The 19,639-nt window shown below is 47.8% G+C and overlaps 1 protein-coding gene across 2 annotated transcripts in view; it reads right to left on the bottom strand.

Annotated features, from left to right (window-relative positions):
• Positions 1-7,473: 7,473 nt before the first annotated feature.
• Positions 7,474-19,639, bottom strand: part of LOC119967056 (TOG array regulator of axonemal microtubules protein 2-like) — a 147,001-nt gene continuing 134,835 nt past the window's right edge. For both annotated transcript variants that reach the window (XM_038799084.1, XM_038799085.1), the window contains exons 20-22: positions 11,134-11,350; positions 10,554-10,640; positions 7,474-8,432 (exon numbers count right to left, since the gene is read on the bottom strand). In XM_038799084.1, the coding sequence (XP_038655012.1) occupies positions 8,179-8,432; positions 10,554-10,640; positions 11,134-11,350 (558 nt within the window). In that variant the 3' untranslated portion in view covers positions 7,474-8,178. The remainder of the gene's footprint in view (positions 8,433-10,553; positions 10,641-11,133; positions 11,351-19,639) is intronic.

Below are 19,639 nucleotides of genomic sequence, written 5' to 3'. Positions count from 1 at the left end.
ACCAGGCCTTCATTTTGAACTGTTCCATTGAAGGTGATCAAGCATTGATGGGAATACACACAAAATCACTTCCTTGTGAGGGTAAATTCAAGTGTGCCCCGCTGAGTTTAAAAGTGCTGTCTTGGTTAGCTCAAGGTGTTTAAACTGGCAGCGCCAATTTAATAGAGGATCCTCCATCAAAATATCACGTTAACAGAGATAGTACGGCGTCTGCAGGTAGGGGAAACCAAAACAAATGATCGAATGTCGCCTCCAATTCACAACTGAGGCCCATCATACAGGATAGCAGCAGGTACCATCAAGGGTGTAGAAAATCACTGTCAGTGATAAATTTAGATGAATATTTAACCTGTCCATGTCATACTTTGTGCATTTTGTTTGACAAAGATCTGCCTGGCATTAGATAGATACTTGAAAAGGAAGAATCAATAGGCCAGTGGGGAAAAAGTGGGGAACGGGACTAGCTGGAAAGCTCCTTTGAAGAGCTGGCACAGGCACAGTGAGCCAAATAACCTCCTGTGCTATATGATTCTATGATTGGTCCTTTTCATAATAGTCGAAACGATCAGGACGTTTGCAATTGGTCAAATGAGAAATGGTGTCTAGGTGCCTCAGTCCAATCTGTGGCCTAAATGCCCGCAGGGAAATTGCTGCTCATTGGACAGTACCTCAATCCGATTGGCTCCAAAAGAGACCAGGCTGTTAGCCATGGATTGAAGCTGGGATCTGCTTCAACCACAATCCTGCTTGACCACCACAATGTACGAGCTGCGTAACCGGGTGGGAATATTGCAAAGATCAGCAAGCAGCATGTTCAAATAATGGTTAATCTTTAAGCTGTGTTAAAAATGGCCTGACACAATTAGAAACCCAAGTGTGGGATATTCCAAAGAAGCAAAGCCTTTTATTCCTCCTAACTATTTGGAAACCATAACAGATGTATTTTACACAAAATAATCTGTATTTCAGGTAAATTCTTTTCATCCAATATCTTGTTTCAAGTCAAGTGGAACAGCTTTGCTTGACTTCCATGAGTTGCCTGAAGTATGTTGCATTTCAAAGCCAACCAAGACATGCTGAATACAAATTTTAAGGTGCTGGAGTATCACATGCCCCATTGAAATGGCCCTTAATTGCAAGATTTCAGATATCTTTGGTTTCAAGTCAGCGTGGAATGTAAAAATATCTCTTAGCATTTCTTCAAAACAAATAATGTATGTAATACCAAGGGCAGCACGGTGGCCTAGTGGTTAGCACAACCGCCTCACGGCGCTGAGGTCCCAGGTTCGATCCCGGCTCTGGGTCACTGCCGTGTGGAGTTTGCACATTCTCCCTGTGTCTGCGTGGGTTTCGCCCCCACAACCCAAAAATGTGCAGAGTAGGTGGATTGGCCACGCTAAATTGCCCCTTAATTGGAAAAAATAATTGGGTAATCTAAATTTATTAAAAAAAAAAAAAATGTATGTAATACCAACTGTACACTATGGAACAATCACTTGAAAATAAAAATATAGATTGTTATCAAGAAAAATCCACAGTTGCAGTTTTTTTGTTCATTTCCTATAGTGCAAATGTGACATATGAGGGTAATTGCGACTTGATGCAATTAAAACAATTATTATTGTTTTATCAATAAAACAGTTGATACCGAACCATTGGCCAGCTTTACCTTTTGTAGTTCTGGTGAAAGTCAACACAACTGAAGTTTTCTTTATAATATTTTAATTCATGAAATGTGCTGACCGTGTGTCATCGTGAGGTTGTGAAAGGAGCTAAATGCAAGTCTTTCAAATTATGCAGACCCAACCCATTTGTGAGAATAAGGTAGAATTGAGTGAAGATACACAGAAATGCAAAAAAGTTGCAAGAAAACAAGCCATTTTGACCCCACTCAGGAGTCGTTCAATTTACATTTACCTGTTTTCATATATCTTCATCCCCTGCACTTGCATTCAGTGCTACAATCTCATATCCAATGCAGTAATAGGTTCTAACTCAACCTCTAACCCACTGATTCCACTGACACAACTCTCGTCAGTCCTATGTTTATCTCCGACAGCTCCTCATTCTAAACTTCTAAATGGCTGGAAACAGTTCCCTGTCCCCAGTTTCATAATGTTAAACACTATCCTATGTTTAACAAAAAAAAATGCTAAAATAATATTTTAAGAATTACACATCAAACATAATTGTTTATTTACATGAGGCAGCAGTGTACAAACTACACACAATTTTAGTTCAGAAGGTTGCAATAAATTATAGCTGTCTAACAAAGAAGGCAGTTATAACCTACATTATGCATTATTCTTTATCATTAACCAGAAGTCCTGCAATGCCTGTGAAACATCTTACATAAAGTCAACAATGAAGGAGAATTTTAATTCTGCTAGGTTACAGTTGTGAAATTTTTCTAATAGGGATTTGTTACTCAAACTTTAACAGAGGAATATTTCTTAACAGAGGAATTTCCCCCCTTTGCGTTAGGGTGGAGAAAATGGGACAAACTTCCTGTCATTATTTCTTCATGGGATGTGGGCATTATTGACTCGGCTAACATTTGTTGCTCATCATTAATTTCCCTCAGGAGCTGCCTCTTGAACCGTTGTAGCCCATGTGGTTCAGGTACACCCACAGAGATTTTGACCCAGTGACAGCGAAAGAACATCAATATATTTTCATATCCGGAATTTGCAGACGGTGGCATCCCTATGCATCTCCTGCCTTTATCCTTCTCGGTGGTAGAGCTTGGTAGTTTGAAAGGAAATGTCAAAGGAGACTTGATGGGTTGCTGAGTGCAACTTGGAGTTGGTGCACACTACTGCCTCTGTGTATGCTGGTGGTGGAGGGAGTGAATGTTTGTGGTGCTCAAGTGGACTCCTTTTTCTGAATGGTGTTGAGCTCCTTAAGTATTGTTTGGAGCTGCAAGTGAAGAGTATGACTTGTGCCTGGAAGGTGGTGGAGGCTTTGGGGAGTTGGGAGGTGAGTTATTCACCACAATAGTCTCAGCCTCTGACCTATTTTTTGTAGCCACAGTACTTATGTAGCTGTTCCAGCTCAGTTTCTGGTCAATGATAATCCCAAGATGTTGATAGAGAGATTCAGTGATGTAAGTGCCCTTGAAAGCCAAGGGGAGATGGGTAGAGATTCTCACGTGCTGGAGATAGCCATTGCTTGGCACTTGTGTGGTATGAATGCTACTTACCACTTATCAGCCCAAATCCATATGTTGTCCAGGTGTTGCTGCACACAGTCATGGACTACTTCAATGTTTACAGAATCACAAATAGTATTGAACATTGTCCAATTATCAACGAGCCAACTGAGAACCGATGAGCAGATCTTTTTGAGTAGGTGGCACTCGATTACTGTCAATGGTTAAATACCGTGGCCGGGATTCTCCGCCACCTCCCGCCGGTAGCGGAGTTCCTGATACCCAGTAGAGAATCTCACGTCGGACAAGAAACGGGATCAGTGATGCTCCAGCCCCCCATTGGTCGCAGCATTGAGGTTTGCGCCCCACATCGGCGGAAGGATGCAAAGGGGTCATTTGAACCCATTCGCATTCTATTAATAGGATGGACACGGATTCTCCCTGCCTCTGTAATGCTCTGGATCTCTCGGCCATGGGTTGATGCAAGTATTTGTCGGAGTGGATCTGGTGCAGTGGACCTTGTGGGTTGGTTAAGGGGGTAAATACTGAATGACTGAACAAAGTCATTCAGAGGTTCTCCCCCCCCCCCCCCCCCCCCACAGCACAAACCCTGTCCATTCTACCCCAAGCCTCCCCCAGCAGACCTCCACCAGGACCCCAATATCAGAGATCCCCAAATATCAGAGACCCCTCCATCAGAGACCCGACCCTTCCATGAGTCACCCCTGCCTGGAAGCTAAAGATCAGTCCAAGCAGAAAAAATGAATGCTTTTTCACCTACTTGTCCCAATTCGGAGAGGGTTTAAAGCCGTGTGATGGCTTTGGCCTTCTATGAAGTAACAGCAGCTGTTTTCTAGACATCTGACTGAGGCAGCAGGTGGAAGGGTCAGGTGAGTGAAAAGCAGAGAGTTTTTTCATTGTTTCTGCAAGCACTGCTCTTTTCCTCTTTGGGTGGGGTCCCTGATATGGGTGAGGGATCTCTGACGGGTGGATCTCTGATATGGGTGGTCTCTGATGGGCTGAGTCTCTGATGGGGTGGGCTCTGATGTGGGGGTCTCTGATGGGGTAGTCTGATATGGGAGGGTCTCTGATGTTGGAAGGTCTCTGACATGGGGGTTTTTGATATGGAAGGGACTCTGATATGGGGGTCTCTGATCGGAGGGCCCCTAATATGAAGGGGTCTTTGATGGAGGGGTCTTTGATATGGGGTCTATGATATGGGGGTCTCTTAAGGGTGTCTCTGATGGGGGATATCTGATATGGGAAGTCTCTGATGTGGGGGATCTCTGGTTTGGGGGATCTCTGATGGGGCGGGTTTCTAGTATGGGGGGTCTCTGATGGGGGTCAATGGTGGGTTAACTGATGGAAGTCTCTGATGGGGTCTGGCGGGAGGGGGGTCAGTGTGGGCTGGTTTAGCTCAGTGGGTTAGACAGCTGGTTTGTGATGCAGAATATGCCTTCTCAACCTTGCCCCTCGCCCAAGGTGTGGTGATCCTCAGGTTAAATCACCATCAGTCAGCTCCTCCCGTCAAAGGGAAAAGCAGTTTATGGTCATCTGAGACTTTACCTTTGGCAGTGAGGGAGGTAGGGTCACCCTCATGAGTGTGTGCTGTGGGGGGGGGGGGGGGGGTTGGCACAGCATTCCCCATGGTCGGTTGGGATAGGATGCCCCTGCTTGACTGGAGATGGGGGGCGCGATTCTCCCAGACAGGGAGAAATCGTAAGGCTGGCGTCAAAACCGGGCGGGTTTGACGCCAGCCTCCCCCTCCCCGACAGGGAACCGATTCTGGTCCCCGGTCGGGGATAGCATGCCGCGGCCGTGAACTCCGGCATCGCGGGCTTAACGAATTTCGTTAAGCCCGCTTGCCAGAGTTTGCACCGGCTGACGTGTCACATGACGTCAGCCGCGCATGCGCGGATTGGAAGACTCCAACCCGCGCATGCGCGGATGACGTCATCGCGCATTTCCGCGAAACCCGCGCATGCGCGGGCCGGGATGCCCCTCAGCCGCCCCGCGAAGTGATACAGCGGGGCGGCGGAAGGACAAAGAGTGCGCGGGAATCGGACCCGCTGCCCGCGATCGGTGCCCACCGATCGCGGGCCCATGGCACCCTTGGCACGGCCATGGTACTGCCGTGCCAATCGGTGCCATGGTTGCCACAATCGGGACTTTACGGCCGTTTTTACGAACGGCCAGACCAGGTGTGTTTGCCGTTCATAAAAACGGCCGTAAAGGGCTTGGAATTCGGCCCATCGGCCAGCTGAGAATCGCTGCTCGCCGTAAAAAAACGGCGGCAGCGATTCGTGTTGGGAGTCGGGCGTGGGGGGGGGGGGGGGGGGGGGGGAGAATAGCGGGAGGGCATCGGACTAGCGTGGCCGTAAAAATTTACGACCCCCGCTATTCTCCGCACCGTCGTGAGTGCGGAGAATTGCGCCCGGGGGGACGGGGGGCAGGATTTGCATTGTGGGGGGGGGGGGGGACGAACTTGTAGATCTCGGTATTCATCCAATAGCGGGATTTGGAACGGAATCCCTTGAGCTCCCTACCATGCCTACATATGCATGGCAAGGGAGAGCAAATTGCTCCTCGAGCTAGCGCAAGCACGGGTTAATTCACTTGCACCGAGAGAACATAGTCTCCAAGTGGAGAATCCTGCTCCTAGTCTTCGGGTCCCTTTGAATGAAGAAGGTCCTTTGGCCTCATTGCATATCAGCCTGCTGTCAGCCTTGGTGGTCGCACTCTCATCTTTGGGTCAGAAGATTATGGGTCAAATTATCTCTTTGGAGACACTCAATTTGACATTTCTTGCAGTGCTGCGGGGGCACAGCACAGTTGGAGTAGTCGCACCTTTCAAACGAGATATTAAATCAAGGCCCTGTGTACTCTCCCCGGCAGCTCCAGGAAGGATAGGTGGGGCGGAGGAGGGACAGAGGGTGTCCTTAGCATTACCTGAAATAACACGATCAACTAGAGATTATCTGGTCATTTATCTCATGGCTATTTGTCGGATTATGAAATAGAGTTCACGAACCTGCACCACCAGCCGTGCCTCTATCCGCCCCGCCCCCCCCCCCCAGTACCCAATGCCCCCACGATCACCTCGGCTCTACAGAGGATCATCTGGAGTTCCTGGATAGGATTTTCAACTGTGATTAAATGTATTTCTGTATGTTTCATCACATGACTTGTCCTCCCATTCCAGCTCACACACCCAGTCTTGTGGTACATAGTTTGATAACCTGACAAAGGGCACTGATAATAATGTCAACTTTATTGTAACTCTGCCTAAATGTCAATATAATATGAAATACAACATCCTCTTGGCTAAGGAAACTGCATTAATAATAAAATACATAAAGAAGTAGAAAAAATACATCTATTAAACGCTAACGAACAGCAAAATTGTAGAAGTCTGGCTGTTATATTTGTTCTACATTTCTGTTTGTTGACTCTCTCTTACTCTATACATAATATATATAATATGCCACAGGCAACTCTGGTCCTCTCTTCCCAAAGACCTGTAGCTCCAAGATTCGCCTGCTGGGTCACCTGACACACACAAATCATGACACCATCCTCATTTCGAGGAACTAAGAATGACAGTATTTTTATAGATGCAACAATTTCCAGAAACATTGGCCTAGATTCACCACAAGTCAATTAGTGGCAGAGAGTGAAAGATTGAGGTCACCATAATCCACTTCACCCAAAGCGACAAAATGTTTCAGACTGACCTATATTTCCTTCTCTTTCATTTCTAATCTTTAGTAGTTGTGGATATTTCTTCCTTGTGCCAAATGGAGAATGATGCGTGTCTGTCTGTGTCTGTATCTGTGTGTTTTTGTATGTGTGTGTGTCTGTCTGCATCTGTGTATGTGCGTCTGTGTGTGTATGTGTGTGTTTGTGTCTATATCTGTGTCTGTCCTGTCTGTGCTTTGTGTGTGTGTCCTTGTGCTTGTGTGAGTGCCTGTATGTATGTATCTGTGCATGGATATCTATGCGCGTGTGTCTATGTATGCCTACGCATGTGTGTGTATCTGTGTGTCTGCACATATGCGTGTGCTTATATGTGTGCCTGTCTGTGTGTTTGTCTATCTCTGTGTGTGCAAATGTATCTGTGTGCACATCTATGTAATAATAATAATAATCTTTATTGTCACAAGTTGGCTTACATTAACACTGCAATGAAGTTCCTGTTAAAATCTCCCCGTCGCCACACTCCGGCGCCTGTTCGGGTACACAGAGGGAGAATTCAGAATGTCTAATTCACCTAACAAACACGTCATTCGGGACTTGTGGGAGGAAACCAGAGCACCCGGAGGGAACCCACGTGGACACGAGGAGAACATGCAGACTCTGCACAGGCAGTAACCCAAGCAGGAATCGAACCTGGGACCCTGGAGCTGTGAAGCAACAGTTGTAACCACCGTGCTGCACTATGTATATTATCTGTGTGTGACTGTATATGTGTGTGCATGTGTGTGTGTTTGTATGTGTCTGCCTATGTGTGTGTCGTTCTATGTGCGACTGTATCTGTATCAGTGTGCACATGTAAGTGTGCCTGTGACTGTGTATCTATGCCTAAGTGTGTATCGATGTGTGTATGCGTCACTATGGGTCTATGTCTTTGTGTGTTTGTGCATCTGTGTGTCTGTCTATATGTGTGTATCTGTATTTGTGGGCACGTATGTATCTGTCTAGGTGTGTTCGTCTATGTGTGTGCCTATGCCTGTGTTCCTTCTATAAGTGTGTATCTGTGTGTGTGTGTGTATTTGTGTTTGTGTCTGTTTATGTGTGTGTGTCTGTGTCTTGATGTCAAACAGACATTTTTCTGCCCTGCCCAAAACTCCATTAATAACCAAAGGTTGTCAAATAATTCTTTTAAAATGGTATTCTTTTAAAGGGCCCTATGATATTTCTCCAATTTCTCCCAGGAGCGCCCGGGAGATTAACTGTTAATTCCGGGAGACACTTGGAGGGCTGACCACCCAAGATGTGAGGTGGACCTGATCAGACGGGCTGTGTGATTAACGTTCCTTCTCTGTCAACTCCCGGAGCATTTTGATGACATGAGCTGGCTGACTCGACGCGTATTCCTGCAGGCCAGCGCCCATCTGTTGGTGCAGGCTGGCAGCCAGTTTAGCCGTCACTGCCCGCACGTTCCCACTTCCGCCCTTTATTACGCCACTCCCGGTCATGTTGCCAAGCAGGTACCAGAGCACAGGTAAGACGTACCGTTCCACCGCTTGAGGCTTCCGATGATACACCGACAGCACGAGAACTGCAGTCAAGAAAGGTAACCAGAGGGTCATCAGTGACAGTCTCGACTGCAACAGGTTAACAGGACTAAGTGAACTGGACCATCCATCAAAGCAAACAGCTCAGATTTGAATTCCCACTAACCTAAGACAAAGCACATTGGTCATTTGGCCTTGAATCTGGATGGAGAAGAGGGAATTGTGTGCTCAGACCGAAACTGTGCTCGCACCGCTGACGAGCTTGGGTGGTGGGAGAGGCCATGGACTTAAGCAGGATGGTGACGTACTGGAATTTGGTTCTGGGGGGGGGGGGGGGGCAATGGCCGTTTTTCGCACTCTGCTGCTAATTGAGGTCCGCAAGTGGCCAATAAGGGACTTATCTTCCTGCCATTTGTAGGCCTGTCACCATGGGGCGTACACAGAAACAAAAACTGTGCTTGAGAGACCGAACATCAGGAAGTGGGTTGGGGGGGGTTACTGAACATCGGGAAGGAGGTTGGGGGGGGACTGAACATCGAGAAGGAGGTTGGGGGGAGAACTGAACATCGGGAAGGAGGTTGGGGGGGTACTGAACACTGGGAAGGAGGTTGGGGGGGTACTGAACATCGGGAAGTGGGTGGGGGGGGGTACTGAACATCGGGAAGTGGGTGGGGGGGGTACTGAACATCGGGAAGTGGGTGGGGGGGGGGTACTGAACATCGGGAAAGAGGTTGGGGGGGAAACTGAACATTGGGAAGGAGGTTGGGGGGGGAACTGAACATCGGGAAGGATGTTGGGGGGGGAACTGAACATCGGGAAGGATGTTGGGGGGGGACTGAACATCGGGAAGGAGGTTGGGGGGGGTACTGAACATCGGGAAGGAGGTTGGGGGGGTACTGAACATTGGGAAGGAGGTTGGGGGGTACTGAACATCAGGAAGTGGGTTGGGGGTGGTACTGAACATCGGGAAAGAGGTTGGGGGGGAACTGAACATTGGAAAAGAGGTTGGGGTGGGAACTGAACATCGGGAAGGAGGTTGGGGGGGTACTGAACATTGGGAAGGAGGTTGGGGGGGTACTGAACATCGGGAAAGAGGTTGGGGGGGGACTGAACATTGGAAAGGAGGTTGGGGGGGAACTGAACATCGGGAAGGATGTTGGGGGGGGGAACTGAACATCGGGAAGGAGGTTGGGGGAGGGAAACTGAACATCGGGAAGGGATGGGAAGGCAGTGGCGACTCACTGAGAGTCAAACACTGCTCTTTCTGCCGACCCCCCTGCAATTCTCTCCCTGTGGCCCCCATGAACTCCCATCACCTATTACTTCCCTGTGCCCTGAGTCACTCTGCGACCCTGGGACTCCAGGGGATTGTCCTTCTGGCAACAGCCACAGCCTCCCCAGTGGCGCTACTGAGCCCAAGAGCTCCCAGTCTCCGGGTGGCTGGCAGCTCTCAATAGGTGGGACTGAAACGCCCTGATCCAGGGGAAGGCCCGTTGGTGGCCTCGCCACTGCCTAATTGGTTTGTGGTTCGGTGGGCATTCCCCAGAAGTGTTAGCGTGGGTCTCTCACCGGCTCTCCAGCCAGCAGGTGAGACACCCATGCCTCAATAAGGTTCTGCCCTCAATCTCTTGCTGTAACATCGTCTGTCAACTACTCCCTGGAGGAACAGCCCTAAGCTCTGCAAATCCGTACCCAAATCTCTCTGCTTCTCCTCCTTTTATTCCCCTTAAAACTGCAGATAAAAATGGCAAGGCTACAGGGAAAAGACTTTTTAAGAAAGATCCTTTTTTAAAATAAGAACATGTAATCTTCAGATATAGTTTCACTGAGGCCGGATCTATAAAATGACCTCTCCTGCTTGTGGCGCTAACAAATGCACACAAAGACTCAAATCGGTACAAGAGAGGCTTTATTACCATGAGATGTTATTCCTTCGGCTGCAGCTGTAGCATGGCATCTCAGGGGAACTTGTGAATATTTATACTGCTCCCTGTGGGCGGAGCTAGCCGGGGCTTACCGGAAAACCTGCGCATCCCCTAATACAAGCACACACATATATATATATATATACAGTGGTAGATCACCACACTGCTTTAATGAGTCACACCCCTGACTTTACACCCTGATATATTGTGTTGTAATCATCTTCTTATCCACAGTCTCACCTGCCAGTCGTTCTGTGATGTCGTGCATTGCCCGACCACTGATGAACTGCACTCTGCTGGTGAAAGGTTGAAGTAGCAGCAAGTTGTCTTAAAAGAGAGAGCAAAACAATGGCAATCAGTGATATAACTGACCAATAAGTAGAGAAAATAAATCGAGAAAACTAGCAAACTTAATCGATCACCTCAGTTATACAGTGGATAACGGATAGAGCAGAACAAAGGATCCAAACTGCACAACCTCTAGCCTCAGTGTGATTTCTGCACTCACTTTAATTTATGCATACACAGAACATAGTACAACCAGAAACTGATATTTACACTTTACAATAAATGTTAATTGAGCACCAGCCTTGTATCTGCACTATGGGCCTTACATAATGTAAGGGAGGTCTTGCTAACTGCATGATCTGATCTGTTTACATTTGGATGAGGGTTTTGCAGTAGAATGGAAATGATCCCCTTAATTTTGTTCTGGAATTACACACATTTCTTCAGGTGAATGCATGAGTTTACATACTGTGACGACACAAAGAAATGATGCCTATGTTAACATCAGCACTTGTGGAGCCTGAGGCCTTACCGAGATGATCGATCAGCGTGTCGACGACATGCACGGCTGCATTGTAAATGCCCACATTTTTTGAGTTCAAGTTGTCGGTAACAACAGTGACTGTCGAATGTAGGACCCGGTGCAAGTCATCCTTCAGCGCTGGGATCATGGTTGCCATGGACTGCAGTGCAAACTGGTTCACCTTTTTGTTGGAGTCCTGGAGCCTTGGGGTAAAGGCATCAAATATCTGAAACATTAAAGCAACAAAAGACCAGTTATCAGAGAGCGCAGGACACTTTACCCAACGCCAAACAGTAAAACGTAACATATTTCACAGACAAATTTAAGACTAATCTTATTCCGAACAACACCCTATGTGGTACCTTATATTCGATACGATGCCACACACAAGGTCGTTACACAAGATAACAGTTCATGGTAGATGGGTAACAATGAGCATGGATTGGAAATTGGTTAATGGACAGAAAAGAATCGGAACTCTTCGCCGCAGCAGGCTGTGGAGGCCGAAGCACTGAGTGTCTTTGAGACAAAGATAGATAGGTTTCTGATCAATAAGGGGATCAGGGGTTATGGGAGAAGGCAGGAGAATGGGAATGAGAAACGTATCAGCCATGATCGAGTGGCGGAGCAGACTCGATGGGCCGAGTGGCCTAATTATGCTCCAATGTCTTATGGTCTTATGGAATAAAATAGAAATAAATAATGTTTGGTATCAAATTATTGGAATGTCGCAAGATCCAGTGTTCCGGGCTCAGCTGTTTACAATCTGTAGCAATGGCTGAGACGAGGGGACTGATCGGAATATATCCAAGTTTGCTGATGATACAGAGCTAGCTGGGACAAGAAGCTGAGGAAGATGCAATAAGACCATAAGTCCATATGACCAGAAGGTTGCCAAGGAATAGAGATGGGTCACCCTATTGGTCGGGAAAGTAGCAGGTGGAGTACAATGTGGGGGAAGTGTGAGATGATCCATTTTGTTAGGAAGAATGGAAAAAGGGGAATACATTTTTTAATGGTTAGGGACTGCAAAATGTTGGTGTATCAAGGGACCTGGGTTCCTAGTCCATGGACAGGCAGATACAGAAATAAGCAATTCGGCAAGTAAATGATCCGTCAGTCTTTGTTGCAAGAGGTTTGCAGTTTAAGAGTAAGGAAGTCTTTCTGCAATTGTGCAGAGCTCTGGTGAGAATGTACCTAGAGTCTTACACACAGTTTCAGTCTCCTTACCTGAAGAAGGATATACTTGTCTTAGAGGGGACGGAATGAAGATTCATTCGATGGATTTTTGAGATGAGTAAGTTATCCTATGAGGAGAGATTAAATAGCCTTGTCCTATATTCCCTCGAGCTTCAAGAAATGAAAGGTGATCTAAGTGAAATGTAGACCATCATGGCGGCACGGTGGCGTACAGGTTAGCACTTTTGCCGCACGGTGCCGAGGTCCCAGGTTCAATCCCGGCCCTGGGTCACTGTCTGTGTGGAGTTTGCACATTTTCCCCCTGTTTGCCTGGGTCTCACCCCCACAACCCAAATATGTGCAGGGTGGGTGGATTGGCCTGAAAGCCACTTGCAAATACAGTTAGCAAACACACGGATACTTGCTGCACACTTGCCCTGATTCCTTGAAAGTCTGCTTAAAGAGAGAGAGATTCTTTCAGGAAACAGCCTGCAGATCTTTCTGTCTGTGTCAGACTACTGCTCAACCTGACAGCCTTTGGCAAAAGTTTCTACTCAGCTTAAAGCTCCTGGCAAAAGTAAAAGCTAACTGCTTGCTGTAGCAGAAATCCTGTTTTCAATGACAGGTGTACAAAACCATAAGACCATAAGACATAGGAGCAGAATTAGGCCATCGGCCCATCGAGCCTGCTCCGCCATTCAATCATGGCTGATATTTTCTCATCCCCATTGTCCTCCCTTCCCCCCATAACCCCTGATTCTCTTACTAATCAAGAACCTATCTATCTCTGTCTTAAAGACACTTAGTAATTTGGCCTCCACAACCTTCTGCGGCAAAGAGTTCCACAGATTCACCACCCTCTGGCTGAAGAAATGCCTCCTCATCTCTGTTTTAAAGGGTCGTCACTTTAGTCTGAGATTGTGTCCTCTGGTTCTAGTTTGTCCTGCAAGTGGAAACAACCTCTCCATGTTCACTCTATCCAGGCCTTGCAGTATCCTGTAAGTTTCAATAAGATCCCCCCTCATCCTTCGAAACTCCAATGAGTACAGACCCAGAGTCCTCAACCGTTCCTCATACAATAGGTTCTTCATTCCAGGGATCATTCTTGCGAACCTCCTCTGGACCCTTTCCAAGGCCAACACATCCTTCCTTAACTACGGGGCCCGAAACTGCTCACAATACTCCAAATGGGGTCTGACCACAGCTTATACAGCTTCAGAAATACATCCCTGGTCTTGCATTCTAACCCTCTCAGCATGAATGCTAACATTGCATTTGCCTTCTTAATTGCCAACTGAACCTGTACGTTAACCTTTAGAGAATCGTGAACAAGGGCTCCCAGATTCCTCTGTGCTACTGATTTCCTAAGCATTTCTCCATTTAGAAAATAGTCTATGCCTAAAGTGCATAACCTCACACTTTTCCACATTGTATTTTGTTTGCTACTTCACTGCCCATTCTCATAGCTTGTCCAAATCCTTCTGCAGCCCCCTTGTTTCCTCAATACTGCCTGTCCCTCTACAGATCTTTGCATCATAGAACATACAGTGCAGAAGGAGGCCATTCAGCCCATCGAGTCTGCACCGACCCACTTAAGCCCTCACTTCCACCCTCTCCCCATAACCCAATAACCCCCCCTAACCTTTTTGGTCACTAAGGGCAATTTATCGTGGCCAATCCACCTAACCTGCACGTCTTTGGACTGTGGGAGGAAACTGGAGCACCCGGAGGAAACCCACGTAGACACGGGGAGAATGTGCAGACTCCGCACAGACTGTGACCCAAGCCGGAATCGAACTAGGGACCCTGGCGCTGTGAAGCCACAGTGCTATCCACTTGTGCTACTGTGATGCCCGAGGATTGCATCATCTACAAACTTGGCAACAGTGCCTTCAGTTCCTTCTTACAGATCATTAATGTATATTGTGAAAAGTTGTGATCCCAGCACAGACCCCGGAGGTACATCACTAGTCACCGGCTGCCATACTGAAAAAGACCACTTTATTCCCACTCTGCCTTGTGCCAGTCAGCCAATCCTCAATCCATGCCAGGATCTTACCCTCAATACCATGGGCTCTTAACCTATTTAACAGTCTCCTATGCAGTACCTTGTCAAAGGACTTATGGAAATCTAAATAAATCACGTCCACTAACTCCTTTGTCTAACTTCCTTGTTACCTCCTCAAAGAACTCTAACAGATTTGTCAGGCATGACCTCCCCTTGACGAAGCCGTGCTGACTCAGACCTATTTTACCATGCACTTCCAAGTACTCCGCGATCTCATCTTTAATAACAGTCACTAAAATCGTACCAATGACCGAAGTCAGGCTAACCAACCTATAATTTCCCATCTTCTGCCTCCCTCCCTTCTTAAACAGGGGTGTTACATTAGCCACTTTCCAGTCCTCTGGGACCCTTCCTGCCTCCAGTGATTCCTGAAAGATCACCATCAATACTTCCACAATTTCCTCCGCTATCTCTTTTAGGATCCTGGGGTGTAGTCCATCCACCTTCAGACCTTCTCAGTTTCCCCAGAAACTTCTCCTTAGTAATGGTCACTGCACTCACCTCTGCCCCCGATTCTCCTGGAGCTCTGGCATCCCACTGCTGTCTTCCACCGTGAAGACTGATGCAAAGTAACTATTCAGTTCATCTGCCATTTCTTTGTTTCCTGTTATTACTTGCCCAGCCACATTTTCCAGTTGTCCAATGTCTAGTTTTGCCTCTCTCTTACCTTTTATATATTGAAAGAAACTTTTCCCAACTTCCTTTATATTACTAGCTAACTTGCACTCATATTTCATCTTCTCTCCTCTTATTGCTTTTTTAGTTGTCCTCTGCTCGCTTTTAAAAGCTTCCCAATGCTCTGGCTTCTCACTAATCCTCACCACTTTGTATGCTTTTTCTTTTGCTTTTATACTGTCCTTGACTTCCCTCGTCAACCATGGATGCCTTGTCCTGCCCGTAACTTGTTTCCTCCTCCTTGGGATGAATTTCTGCTGTGCCTCCCGAATAACGCCCAAAAACTTCTGCCACTGCCACAGAACCTTGCTGTTCCACGGTCTTCCCTGCTCGGCTCCTTTTCCAATGAACTCTGGTCAGCTCCACCCTCATGTCTTTGTAGTTACCCTTATTTAATTGTAATACTGTTAAAGCTGATTGCAGCTTCTCCCTCTCAAACTGCAGGGTAAATTCTATCATATTCTATCATTATGTTCTTATGTTCTTATTATATTGTGGTCACTGCTCCCTGAGGGTTCCTTCACCTTAAGTTCCCCAATCAAGTCTGCCTCATTACACATCACCAAATCCAGAATTGCCTGTTCCCTAGTGGGCTCTGTCACAAGCTGCTCCAAAAAGCCATCTCTTAAACATTCCACAAATTCCTTTTCTTGGGATCCACTACCAACCTGATTTTCCCAGCCAACGTGCATATTGAAGTCCCCCTTGATTATTGTGATATTAACTTTTTACATGCTTTCTCTATCTCCTGATTTATTTCTTGCCCCACATCCTGACTACTGCTAGGGGGCCTGTACATAACTCCCATCAGGGTCTTTTTACCTTTGCGATTCCTCAACTCTACAGACAGAGATTCTATGCCTTCTGATTCTATATCGCTCCTTGCTATTGATTTAACTTCATTCCTTATGAACAATGCAACCCCACCCCAATTGCCCATCTGTCTGTCCTTTCAATAGGACACATATCCTTGTATATTTAAATCCCAGCCCTGATCCCTTGGCAGTCACGTCTCTGTGATGCCCACAACATCGTACCGGTCAATTTCAATGTCCACAACAAACTCATTTACCTTGTTCCGTATACTGTGCGCATTCAGGTACAACACCCTCAATCCTGCATTGACCACCTCCCTTCTCACACTTGTCACCTTTTTTGCTCTGCCTAAGGGTGATGTTCTATTATTTTTGTTCTCTATTTCCCCTTCAGTTATGACACCTTCTAAGCTAATGCTCTGGTTCCCACCCCCCTGCCATATTAAATCCTCCTAAGTGACTCTAGCAAACCTCCCAGCCAGGTTATTGGTGCCCCTCGAGCTTAGATGCAACCCGTCCTTCTGATACAGGTCGCACCTGTCCCGGAAGAGATCCCAATGGTCCAGAAATCTGAAACCCTCCCTCCTACACCATTGGTTTAGCGACGTGTTTAGCTGCACTATCCTCCTATTTCTAGCCACACTATTATCCCCGTACCAACCTCACCATGCAGGCGCCGGAATGTGGCGACTCGGGGCTTTTCACAGTAACTTCATTTGAAGCCTACTTGTGACAATAAGCGATTTTCATTTCATTTTACCCTAGAAGTCCTGCTTTTTAGCTTACTGCCTAACTCCCTCAACTCCTTCTGCAGGACCTCGTCACTCTTCCTGCCTATGTCATTAGTACCTATGTGTACTACCACCTCTGGCTGTTCACCCTCCCCCTTCAGGATGTCCTGTGTTCGTTCAGAGACGTTCTTGACCCTGGCACCGAGGTCCTTTAGTACATCGGGCGCAATTCTCTGCACTCACGACGGTGCGGAGAATAGCGGGGTTCGTAAAATTTTACGGCCACGCTAGTCTGACGCCCTCCCGCTATTCTCCCCCCCCCCCCCCCCCCCCCCCACGCCCGACTCCCGATACGAATCGCTGCTGCCGTTTTTTTACGGCCAGCAACGATTCTCAGCTGGCCGATGGGCCGAGTTCCAAGCCCTTTACGGCTGTTTTTACGAACGGCAAACACACCTGGTCTGGCCGTTTGTAAAAACGGCCGTAAAGTGCCGATTTTTAAAACCATGGCACCGATTGGCACGGCAGTACCACGGCCGTGCCAAGGGTGCCATGGGCCCGCGATCGGTGGGCACCGATCGCGGGCAGCGGGTCCGATACCCGCGCACTCTTTGTCCTTCCGCCGCCCCGCTGTATCACTTCGCGGGGCGGCTGAGGGGCATCCCGGCCCGCGCATGCACGGGTTTCGCGCAAATGCGCGATGACGTCATCCGTGCATGCGCGGGTTGGAGTCTTCCAATCCGCGCATGCGCGGCTGATGTCATGTGACGCGTCAGCCGGCGCAAACTCTGGCAAGCGGGCTTAACGAAATTCGTTAAGCCCGCGATGCCGGAGTTTACGGCGGCGGCATGCTAGCCCCGACCGGGGACCAGAATCGGTTCCCGGTCGGGGAGGGGGAGGCTGGCGTCAAACCCGCCCGGATTTGACGCCAGCCTTACGATTTCTCCCTCTCTGGGAGAATCGCGCCCGGTTTCACCATAGCGGGTTGTGAATCTTTGGTATTCTCTAGACCTGCAGGTTGTGGACACTTAGTCAATCAGTGTATTCAAGGCTGAGATTGACCGATTTTTGGACACTAAAGGAATGAAGTGATATTGGTGTGGAGTGGTAAAGTGGAGTTAATGTAGAAGTTCGCTCCTGATCCTACTGAATGGTGGAGCAGACTCAAGGGGAGAATGGCCTACTCCTGCTCTTATTTCTCATTTTCTTAATCCGCTTATGCTCTCTTATTCGTACTTTATCTGAAGCAAATCAGTGTGTTTATTGGGTATTTTGTTGGTTGTTGATACCTCTTCAACTTCCTGGGGCAGAAGTTGTGAACTTTAGTGTCTTTAGGTGATGAATCCAGTATCATAACCACAACATGACCAGGCCCGAGGGCGATTTGTATTGTCACTCTCTGTGGGAGGGATAGACTGGATCGACAAAGTGAGTTAGATTTTTAGTACGTTTCTGCATACCTGGCGGAAACTATGTGGTATGATGTTAGTGGAGAACAGCTAAAATGAAGCAAGTCTACGTCTTTCCCACATAATCTTCAATTTAAGGAGTGATAGCTTCCTTCAAAGTTGCCAGGGACCGCAGCCTGAGCCCCAGGGGGAGGACTGGCGAAGCTTGAGCCTGAACCTGTCACGGTGTTGGAACGGGGGTAGGGAAGGAGATGGAGGTTTCCTGTTGCCTGCCCTCAAATGACAGCCATTTCCCATCTGCATCCTAATTGTTTTAGTCAACAAGCGGCTGGTTAATGAGCCATAGCCATCAAAGATGGGTAAAATCTTCTCTGCTTTGCGAATCCATGAGGGACACAGCCACTGGTATCTATCACGTTACGGGTTGGAAGTTAAGATTGGGACCTAGAAGGGTCAGTTCCTATCTATTCCCTTAATATCCCATTCTTTTATTTTTCCCATTACATTTTTGATCCATGGATGATTTATGAACATGTGCTTTTCAGGCAGCCTGTATCTTTATTCAAGCAGAAGAAAGCAGTGGCATGTGACTTTAATTCAGTCGAGGATTTCAGCATCAGTGTGCTTGTCTGTGCTGGTTCATACTGGAAGTTGTAGACTGACCAGCACCAACAACATAGATTGGCTGAGTTTTAGCTTGCTTGATGTGGAAGATGGCCAATTAATTGGCAATCTTCTCCGCGCGGGATTCTCCGTACGGGATGGGCCGAGTGGCCACCAAGATAGCCCGAATTCTGCTGCCGCCGTTCACGTGTTCTTACCCAGCAGGACCTCGGTGTCCATCCTGGGGGGGACGGGGGGGGGGGGGGGGGGGGGGACGGCCTGGGGGGGGGGGAGGGGCGATCCGACCCCCCGGGGGCCTCCACCATGGCCTAGCCCGTGATCGGGGCCTACAAATCGGCAGGCCGGCCCCTCCTGGTGGGGGCCTCTTTTACTCCGGCCCCTGTAGCTCTCAGTCATGTTGCGGCGGACCTGGCGCGGAGAAGGAAGCTACCATGCATGTGTGAGTTTGCACCTGTCGCAGCGCCCATGCGCGCATTCATGCCGGCCACAGCGCGCATACGCAGACCCGCAGCGCCCATCTGACGCCATAGTTGGCAGCTGGAGCTGCATGAGTCGCTCTAGTGCCGTGCTGACCCCCTGTCGGGCTCAGGATCGCTGCTCCTTGGGGCCTGTTGACGGTGTCATAAAAGGCGACGGTGTTTACGACGGTATCAACATTTAGCCTCAGAATCAGAGAATCCCGCCCTTATCTTTTGACCTTCATCCTTACTATTTGTACCCCTTTCCACCCCTCTGTGTTTGTCTGTGTATGTGGGTAGAGGGTGGGGCAGTTAAAGGTGGTAGTAGGCATTAGCTTGTAGTTATCCAGCCATATTTACTGCAGATTTCAATATAGTTCTTGATACTGTATAAATAAACACTATTTATGTTTAAACTTACAAACCTGGTGATTGTAATTATTGGGCAGCTAAGCACCATAGGCGTCGGAAATCTTTATACGAATTATTGGTTAATTCACTTGTGTTATGACTCCGGGGAAGGTGGGACTGGAATTGACCGCATACCTACCCGGGG

The sequence above is a fragment of the Scyliorhinus canicula genome, chromosome 6 (assembly GCF_902713615.1).
Source record: "Scyliorhinus canicula chromosome 6, sScyCan1.1, whole genome shotgun sequence".
Taxonomy (NCBI): Eukaryota; Metazoa; Chordata; class Chondrichthyes; order Carcharhiniformes; family Scyliorhinidae; genus Scyliorhinus; species Scyliorhinus canicula.
The sequence above is the reverse complement of the archived record's forward strand: the minus strand, read 5'-3'. Positions and strand labels throughout refer to the sequence as shown.